The sequence below is a fragment of the Acanthisitta chloris genome, unplaced genomic scaffold (genome assembly GCF_000695815.1).
Source record: "Acanthisitta chloris isolate BGI_N310 unplaced genomic scaffold, ASM69581v1 scaffold5316, whole genome shotgun sequence".
Lineage (NCBI taxonomy): Eukaryota > Metazoa > Chordata > Aves > Passeriformes > Acanthisittidae > Acanthisitta > Acanthisitta chloris.
In genome coordinates, this window is record NW_008676336.1 from 10,691 (window position 1) to 20,942 (window position 10,252).

A 10,252-nucleotide genomic window follows, 5' to 3' on the forward strand; every position below is an offset into this window, starting at 1 on the left:
TTCCTCAGAGCTATGTCCTTCTTCTACTGAATTTTATTTATATCAGGGGTGCTGAAGTAAATGAAAAGCAACTTGATTAAAGCTTGGTCCAGACTTCCCAGCACAGTATGAATGACAGAATACTGAAGAGGGCTCAACTCTGCTTTTTGCCATGTAAAAACAGCAAACTTGACAGGCTAAGACCTGCATGTAACATCATCTGCTTTAGACTCTGCTTTTCGCATTCATTTTCCTGACCCCCATTATTTTTTCTCCGTCCTCCCACGTTATCATTTCCTCTGGCTGCAAGAAACTTCTATGGAAAAGAGCTTGGAAAGCAGGCAACAAAATCACAATTCTGTGAACATATTTGATCCAGTTCACTCCTAAGCATCAAAAAATCCAATGTTGCCTTCATTCCCTACCCTAGGACTTAGAGTTCAACTTGTCACCTCTGCCTCCATGGGGAGGATCAGTCCATGTAGAGGGGTAGTTGCTCCTCACCACTTACCCATGGACAAACTGCATGCAGAAGTTATCTAGGTCCTGCAGCACGAAAGACACTTCCACCAGCGTTGGCTCTGGCCAACTGCATGCAGCCTAAGCAGGACATGCAGCATGACCACAGAGATCTTACCGTTTCATGAAAGGTCTTCACTACAGCTTTTCCGTTGTTCACCTCCGAATCTGCTTGGAGTGCTTGATGAAACGCTTGATCGTAGAACTGCTTCACATCTTTGGCGACCTAGGAAAGACACAGGAAAAACTCCCTTTCAGCCACAGGAGGAGGAATAAACCCATCCAACAGATGTGCCTGAAGGGGACAGGTTTCCTCTAATAGCACTTGCAGGAAGATGAACAGTTCTTAAAGAGTTGGACTGCATTTATTTGCACAGGCATGTGAAAAAAGGCCTGTCTTTCACAGGGCTTAAGCCCCTCCAGCTGTAGCATGTTAAGAGCAGTAAATACTACGAAACTCAGCAACCAGCCAGTAGATTCCAGCCAGCGCTATCCAAGGGCTCTGCGAGCTCTCTCTAGCAGGTAAAGACAGCCAAGGGTGAATGACAAGTCTGAGATAGCCTTCAGCCCACACGGACATGCTGCTGGGCTCAAGAACAGCTTGTTTTGAACCACTTGACACATGGAGACGAGCAGGCAGACAACACATTTCCCACGGAGGCTGCAGAGGCAGGACACGCTGCAAAAGTTCAGAGGAAGTGAGGTGTGCAAGCAAGGCTGTCTGCAGGTAGGGGCACCTTGGCTTCCTGTCTGACTTGGAGGGGATGGTAGGAACTTGGAAGAGATGGCACACTAAAGTCTAGTGAGGCAGCTCATTTAGGTCCAGAAACTTAGCTGCATTTAGACGGATGCCAAACTCCAGCTGGGTCCCTAACTGGAGCTGGGCACCGCCATCCTGTAAATGGTTATATGAGGAGTCTTGTCCATACTCTAGTCCTGCCACCTGGGCTGATAAACTGCAGCCACCCAAGGGGGTGTGCCCCACAGTGCAAACCCCCCCTAATTTTCAGGGAAATTGGTCTTGTGACTTGTCCTCTAACACCCTCCAATAATTTGGAAGTGACAGATGAAAAGAGGACATGCAAAAGAAGCAAAAGAAAAATGTATGAGCAAGAAAGGGAAAACACTTTCTGGAACATCTGCTCTTGGCAGCACAGGCTGAATTAGCACACAAGAAAAGAAACTGCAGCAAGAAGGAGCATGACTTCATTCAATTATCCCAGAATTCTTTCGTCACTGCTTAAAACACTTTGCTTTGGAGGGTGATGTTCTCCAATCACACCATTTGGTACATGAAAAAAATAGAATAAAAATCCTACTTATTCCCTCCCCATCCTGAATCTAAAGCATCTCCAGGGCAGCAGGCTGAGAGAGAGACTGTCTCCAGCTTTGTGGAAGAGCATCCCTGCTGGGAGCAGCTCTTGGTGGCTGGGATTATTCAATGCTTCTCTCCCAGCCTGCGTTGCTCCCAACAGAGGCAGGGAGAAGCAAGCCACCTGCCATGTGAGCAGGGACTTCAAAACAGCCCATTTATCATCAAGGCTGCAAAACCAGCTGACGCCAACAGACTGCCACCCTTCATTTCAAACAGCAAAATTAATTTTAGGGGCTGAGGTCATCACTCTTGTATTGGCAAATCCTAAATTTCTCAGCTTTATGCTCTGATGGCTGAGTGCCTTCATCCCAGGAACACAACAGCTATGGGGTCCCTCCTTACTCAGCCTTCATTTTTTTTTGCTGTCAGTGGCAGTTGTGCATGTTGGACTCTTCTGCATTCACAAACTACCATCTACAGGAGGCACAGCCCCTCTGCAAAGGTTAATTAGTTCACTAAAGTTGCTAGGAAACAGCACCCTGGCTGCATAATAACATGTTTAGCCACAGAGGAGTTTATTCCAGTGAAGTCATGCTCTCTCATGCTGAATGACTGTGAGGGTGTTCCCATTCATGGCCCAGACCATTCTCTGTGGCCCACCAGGCATGTGAAAGCTGAGCAAGCCACCACCTACTTACACAGCTGGCTTACGTCTCTTAGTAAACACATTTGCTACTCGGCTAGAGAGTCTAACCTTGGCTTTGAGCACAAGCAGTCTCCTTCTCTCCTCCAAACCCTTGAGGCCCAGTGATCAACACCCAGCCCACTGCTTGCTGCAGCACAGCCACGGTTCCCATACATGGACAGTTTTGCTCTTTGAGACCAAACTCTGCATGTGTGTGAGCACATGTGACTGTAGTGAAGGGACAGTGAGCAGAAACAGAAGATGAAAAGCTGCAATTTCCAGTTCTACCCTTTAGCTCACCCCCTCCAGCCAGAAAACCGCATCCAAGCAGTCCCTAGCAGGGTGCCTGGGACAGACACAGGACTTGTAGCCCTTATGCATACATAGCATATGGATCAGCAGCAACCCCAGCCCTGGCAGACAAACAGCCTGAAACAGGTTATATGATACGGGCGAAGAGCAGGAATCACTAAGCAATCCCATTAATGCAGGCTCTCCCCATACAGTATTCCCTCCCTTTGGCACTACGCGGCTGGGTATGCTCTTCGTGCTTGGCACCTAGGATGTGCAGATGGCTTTCCTTCACAACTTCATGCATGACTCAACTTACTCTGTAACTGACAGTGTGGCAGCACAGAGGAGACCCAAGTGAGACAAGCTATTTTTATTCCAGACATTGCACTACATACCCCCGTACACCCTAAGGGGCAGCTGCTACTGTCAACTGCTCACATTTAAAGTTCATCAGCCTGGCCAAGAGGAGTTAGGTGACTTGCCTGGGTCACACTGCTAATCCAAGCCCCCGTGACTCAGTCTGGGAGTAGGTTGTGAGCAGAACAGCTCATGCTGGGATCTACAGAAGTTCTGCCCCACCCTCCCAGTCCCACAAACAGATTTTGGAGTCATCTTACTTGGTCTTTGTTGACAAATCCCCAAATTCCAGCTGCAACTTCGCAGGCAAACAGGATCACCAGGCAAGTGAAGAACTGCAAAGACAAATCAAGAAAGGGATCCTTAACACATCTGGCAACAGGCAAAAGCAGCAATTAGGCTGATAGAGGTGTGCAGCAGCACTTCTACTAATGGAGATCAGAGCAAGGTGTCATCTGACTTCAAATCATTTTAACTCTCATACATGTGCTTAGCCCAAACACATTTTCCTGTAACTCATTGGATGCCACCCCATGTCCAGACTTCCCACTGGGATGGCTGAGTGGGGATTAGCAGAGCCTTTGCCACACAGGAACTGGCAGGGATGAGGATGCCTGTGCACCACAAGACATGTTGCTCCTCTCCACGCCCCTGCAGAACCATCCAGACAAGGTACTTCCTCTGCCACAAAGGTTCTGAGGATGAGAACTGCCAGTGCAGGGTTAAAAACACATTTCAGCCGCTGAGGAGCTGGGAGTGTCAGGGTGTGATTTATGGCCAACCCTCTAGCATCCACAGCCCTGCAAGGCTACTGCAGTTTTTTGCATAAATACTATCACTGACGTTTTCCCACAGTCCCACCCTGTTTGTGTAATTCCAGCAGTCCCCCAAAGACTCCCTCCATCTTTTTGTTCACATCTCAAGAACATGTTATGACGGTTGGTCTGTTAGACTGGGAATAGGAAGCTGTAAATCTCATACATCAGAGCCAGATGAGAAGGCATAGAGAGGCACACTCCAGCCAACAGCACCTCCATGACAACATCACTCAGTGGCTTGTTCTTGGGAAAAGCCCCAAACTGGGAGAGCTGCCGTGGAAGTAAAGAAGCGAAAGAGATGAATACAGTTGGGGAAAGACCAAATCACAGTATAGGGCTCTTGAGTCATCTCCGTTGCAGACACATTCAGGACATTTCCTTCAACAACAGAGGAAACAGGAGTTTCCAGAATGATGCCATGACCTGGCTCTCACATGCAAGAGCAAAGGGTTACCAGCAAAATGGAAACGAGACTATTAACCTGACAGCAGGAAACGACTTCCAACATCCTTGTCCAGTGCCTGAACAACCAACTCCCATTTAAACACCTATCTAACCCTGATTCTATAGGAACATCTTTGGGGGACTGGGTCTCACACCACCACAAGGACTCACATCACCCTAAAGCGTGGGCACAATGCCACTATAAGTCTCTGGTTAAGCATTAGGGCTCACTCTTGCAGTGGTTACCCTCAAGTGAAGGATGGCTCATTTGTCCCAGATTTGGAAGTTCAACTTCCTGCAGACTCAGCTGTTCTGCAAGCTGGCTGCAGAACACCAAGAAATGCAATGTGATGCTATGGGAACACAATGGTTTTCCTGGCCAGGCAGCTGGAGGTGCCCCAGACCCCTCCTGGGGAACAGAGCCTGCTCCACACCAAGCGGTTCCCTTCTGCCTTCCTCAGGTCTTGCCACTCAGCTTCCATGCTGCCTTCAGCACAGGATTTTGATAGTGTGAAGCTTCCTGATACTTTTCCCTTTTGCAATAAACCTGTAGTCACTCTATCAGCTAGCTGCAGGAGCAGAGAGTGTGTCTGCTTCCCTGAAACACCCTGAGGATGCTGCCTGGAAATGTCCTTGGAGCACAGTGGGAGCCTTGGCCAGTGGAAAGCACCCTCACGAGGCGTCTCCAGCATTCTCTTGGCAAGCCAAAGTGCAAGCAAACATGGGCCGTGCACAGCAGCTAGAGCTGCTAGTTTCAGCCAAAGCAGCCGGTTTCCCTGTTGGGTCTCAGGCACGTTGTATCATCTGCCCTTTTAATCCTCCTTCCAACTTGGAGAGGGAGTGAGGGGTAATTCAAGGTCTGCAATCACTCGCGTTAACAACAACAAAAAAAAAGAATCGAAAGCTGCCAGACCTCGCTACAACAACCCCTGTCAGATCTGTGCACGGGCTCCTCCTATTCCCAGCAGCAGGGATAACGCCTGCAAGCTCCTACAGCAGCTCCCATCCATTGGCATTCAGAAGTGCTTTATAAAGCACCCCCTTCTTACTGGGAAACAGCAGCAACCAGAAGTGAAGTCATCTATCTGCAAGAGGGAGGGAAAGCAGCTCCGTTTCCCTCTTTCCCAGCTGAGTCCACATCGGTGGGTCACTACACCACCACCAAGAATCCACCAGCCCAAGGAAGCCAAGTGTTGGAAAGTCATTTCCATTTAAAAACAAAATAAATTTTAATGTTTTACTTCTCCAGTTTTCATTTCTTTTTATGCACTGAGTTTAAAGCTGAACCACATGTGATAACTTGCTTTAAATAAATGGGTCTCCCTTATCCTCAAGGCAAAGGCTTTTGGTGTGGCTACAGTTTATACAATTAAGCTCATCCTGTGCCAGGAATCCTGAGCTGATGCCTCACATCAAGGACGCCTGTAACACTTCAGTAGTGCATTTTCCAGGATGTACCTAGATGTTCTCACTAAGATATTGTGGGAAGTCATTTCTGTTTCCTTGTCCAAATGGATAAAAATAGCAGATGATTCCTTCAAAGAACTGGAATTGCCAGAGGCAGCCTTGAAACTGAGTGAGAGGGGAAGCTGTAGGGGATACCAGGTATGGAGGAGGGTTTAGTGGGTGCTTGGTAAAACAAACAGACCGTGGGGGGGAATAAAAGCAAGGAAGGGTTCACATATAACACTGAAAACGAGTCTCTAAGAATCCTGCTGATCTCACCCCTTCTGCTATGCCGCTGGCTTCAGCCTCTGCCCTGCAGCCAGGCACAAACAGGAGCTTGCAGCATGCCTGCCAGCTCAGCCGAGCTCCACGGGCTGGGCAGCAAAACCCTCAGCTGAACACCACTGCCTTGCTCTTTGCAGAGGTCAGCTAGTTCCCACTTGTGTGCTCAGGCATCCTCCCAACTCCGTTTGTTGGGAAAAAACCCAGCAAGGGAGGCACAGCTGTGTGCTGCCCAGGAGGGAAATCATGGTGCCAAGTGGTTTCCAAAGCTTTGTGCCTCTTACCGTTCCCAGAAGGCACTGAGACTCCTGAATAGCACCGTAGCATCCCAGGAACCCCACGAACATCATGACAGCTCCAACTGCGATCAGGATGTAGATTCCTGCAAGGGAGAGCGAGAGGCAGACACGTTACTGCAGAGCACTGTACGACAGCATCTGAGTGCCTGGACAGACTCCCTGGGGCAGGTAAGTACAGGTGTGCAGAATTAGGGCCTAGGAGGTATGAGTAGAGGTGGCAGCAGACATAGTAGAACACAAGTTGGGCCTCCAAGTGTTTGAAGCTGCTAACACCAAAACTCTATGACCTCCAAAATTAGAGGGAACGTGGAGAGCTTAAGCAGTACTAGGCAGAGGACGTAGAAGGCAACACAAGGGTTTTACAGAGTCCTCAAAGTTGTAGCAGCTACTTCATCTGGCATACTGCTTTAAATATTTAAGCAGAGATGAAAATGATTAGTTAGCACATCCTTTAAAATAAACAATAAGGCATATGGTTTATTTATATTAAACATCATACAAATATTTATCTGGCTAACATTTTAAAGGCAGATGAACCATAAAACTAAAGGAAAAGCACGGCTTAAGCACTTCATTTAATAAAATCTGGCTTTTTTCTCCTATAGGTTCTTCTACAGTGAAGAAGACTTTTTTTACTTTAACTTACTGAATTTGCACAGCCAGTTTGCACCGTAACTGATTCAAAGCTTGAAACGACGCATTGGTAGGGGTTCAGAAAACAGAGGAATGAAAGATTATTCATTCAGGAAACAAGAGCTTAGCTCACGGCTCAAGTCTGCTGCCATGAGTAATGACCATGGTCTCACCAACCATGAGACTGGTGAAGCCATAGTGATTACTCAGACAGACACTACCAGCTCAGTTAAATTTGTCTCCTTTTCCAAAAACACAGCTTTCTCCTGGTGTATCCCATATACTTAGCAAATTTTTGGTTAACTAATATTCTCAAGTATTGTGGTTCTACTCTGCTTTAAGTGAACCCTGTTTTCCACCCAAAAGCAATTTGATACATGCAAAAAATAACAAAACAATGATGAAAGAGGCAAGACTGCACTCCTCATTTTTAATGTACACTGAGTTTAAAAAAATCATAATATTAAAGAACATGGGGTATCCCAGAGGTAACAGCAACACAGTGAGTCTTGCTAATGCTTGGGAGACACATCCCTTCAATGAAGCATTTTCTTCTCCTATGAGTCAAAACATTCTGCAGTTATTAATCAGTCTGTCAGCTCTCCTTTAGGAACAGCCCTAACATATAAACAGAGCTCAAGATTAACACTGCTTGTATGTGCTTGTCATGTTTAAGGTTTTTCTTATCTCTGTAGCTTTTAAACAACCTCCTGATAATTAAAGAGCAAAGTCCAAAGGGCATGCACTCAGAGCAGAGTCAAGTGAAGTAAACCCTTCTCTAAAACACCAGATACATAATAACGGTTTTGACTTGTTTAAAATTCCCTTACATATATGTCAAACTTTGGAACGGGTGAACTTTGGCTCCTGCTTCTTTGCTCTTTAAAACAAAATCACCAGGACCCAAAGAACACAAGCGTCGATTCCAGGGCCAACTTGGTGAGAGGCGGCGACGGAATTGCTGCCCCAGCGGCTCCGGTGCTGGGACTCTCCGGATGGCCTTTCTCACCGACACTGCACTCACACTATATTTAGGTGCTGCAGGAGGGAGGAAGCCAGCTGCAGGGGAAATGCCAACACAATGGAGCATGCTGACCCTGCAGGAAACCCTTCTTCACAAAACCTGACAGTAGCTGTGGCCGGAGACACCGATATCCTTGCGGCAACACTTCCAGCAAAAGGGGAAAAAGGCGTGAATTTCACCTCCTGATGTGTACTGAAGAGGTTTCAGCAGCACCCAGTAGCCACAAAAACACAACAAGCAACTGGGTTGCTGGAGCTCCCCAAGTGGGGACAAGATACCTCCTGACGTGAAGGTGCGAAAGGAAGGGGAAAGACAAGCAAAACAAACCTTCCAGGAGAGTGTCTTGAAAAGGACAGGCCCAGCAGATAAGGTTTTGTGGGCCTGCCTGAAGTGAAAGGAGGTGGCTTTATCCCAACAGCTGGAGATGACTGAGATGGAGTGGCAGTGGCAGCTGGGTGGGGAGCCAGCATGGCAAGCAGTGGACTGGGCTGTGTATGGAGCAAAGGGTCCCCAGAAGGGTTAGGGGTGATGGGAAGGCATGAACAAATCCTGTCGAATGAAGGCTGTCTGCTGGACACCTGCCAAGCCCCAGAGAGACCCACGGAGATTGTCAGATGCTACATAACTGCTGTCTCACAAAGAACAACATATTAGTGGTGTCTCAAAAAAAATGGTCTGCTTATTGTCACCAGAATCAGCTAATATCTAAGAACCACCTTGTACCAGTGAAGCTGCTGGTTTGGGTTTTCAACCCAAACTGTGTCAGGTTTTTCCATTTTACAGCCTGGGTTGCTCCACTGGAGAGTCTTCATCACAAGTCATTTTAGGAAAATCAGCTTTGCTCATCCCTGAGTGCAGCAGCTTCTGACTTCTCCCATTGGGAACACAGAGAGAAGATAAAGCTGAGCTGGGGGCAAGTAATTTCCATGTCTGAGAAGTTACTATTCATGCTAATCACCCTGGTAGATGGGTAACAGGCAGATACAGCACATCTGGAGACTAAGCAGCATGATGCTGGGACCACAACGACCAGGTCTTTCCCATGAATGCAGAGAAGATTTTATACTCAAATTCTTCAAAACAAAAACTGAAGGCAGCTTCAGGGCTAGATAAGAGATCAGAGTCATAGAGCAGCCCAGGTTGGAAGGGACCTCAAAAGATCACCTGGTCCAACCTCTTGTTGGGAGAATGGGAGCCTAGGTGAGACCCTGCCCAACTATATCTTGAAAACCTCCAGCAATGGGGACTATCACAGCCCTGGCAAGGTTGTTCCAGTGAATGACTGTTCTCACTGCAGAAAATGTTTCTCTGATCATCAGAAAAACATAGGGGCCACCAGTGGTTAGGAAAGTTTTGCTCTGAAAATTAGGACACAAAGGCTCAGTGAGAACCTCAACTGATGGAGGAGACCAAGAGGAAACACAGAAATTTGCTGTTTTAGAGAAATCTTCCAGTGGTCTCTGTCTGGCCTTAGGTCTAGAAAACATATTGTATGAGGAAGGGCTGAGGGAACTGGGTTTGTTTAGTTTTGAGAAGAGGTTCAGGGGTGACCTCATAGCTCTCTCATGGGGGTTGTACAGAGGTGGGGGATGGTCTCTCCTGCCATGGCTGCAGAGAGAGGACTAGAGGGAATAGCCATAAGCTGAGACAGGGGAGATTTAGATTAGATTTTTTGAAAAAAATTTTCCCTGTTAGGGTGGTCAGGCACCGGAATAGGGAATTGCCCAGGAGATACTGAAGACACCATACCTGGAAATGTTTAAGAGGTGTCTGGATCTGGCACTGGAGGGTATGGTTTAGGGTTTAGGGGTAACAGCAGAGTGGCTGGTTAATGGTCAGACTTTATGACTTCAGAGGTCTTCTCCAACCTTGATGATTCTACGATTCTGTATTTTCTGCTTGCTGGAATTTCTGGCAGCTTCAAGAAACCAGAACCAATCCCACCCCAGACAGGCTGTGCAGACCCTGGACAGACAAGTGAGGTCACAGGTTCCCACTTCTGTCCCTGTTCATGCTTTGCCAGCTCATCTTCAGAGCCAGCACTGCTATCAAGCAAGGAAACAGCAAGAAGTAAAGGAGGGAAGGGAAGATGATGTGCACCACGTGCTGCTTCCTGATTGGAGTGCAGCGGATGCGACCGGTGGGGTGGGAGCAGCA

The 10,252-nt window shown here is 47.5% G+C and overlaps 1 protein-coding gene across 1 annotated transcript in view; it reads right to left on the bottom strand.

Moving 5' to 3' along the window:
• The window catches only part of CD81 (CD81 molecule), a gene marked incomplete at its 5' end in the record, with an annotated part of 20,896 nt that overhangs the window by 1,938 nt on the left and 8,706 nt on the right, over window positions 1–10,252 (bottom strand). The window contains 3 exons of the mRNA XM_009076081.1: window positions 617–724; window positions 3,410–3,484; window positions 6,424–6,521. Coding sequence (XP_009074329.1) covers window positions 617–724; window positions 3,410–3,484; window positions 6,424–6,521 — 281 coding nt within the window. The remainder of the gene's footprint in view (window positions 1–616; window positions 725–3,409; window positions 3,485–6,423; window positions 6,522–10,252) is intronic.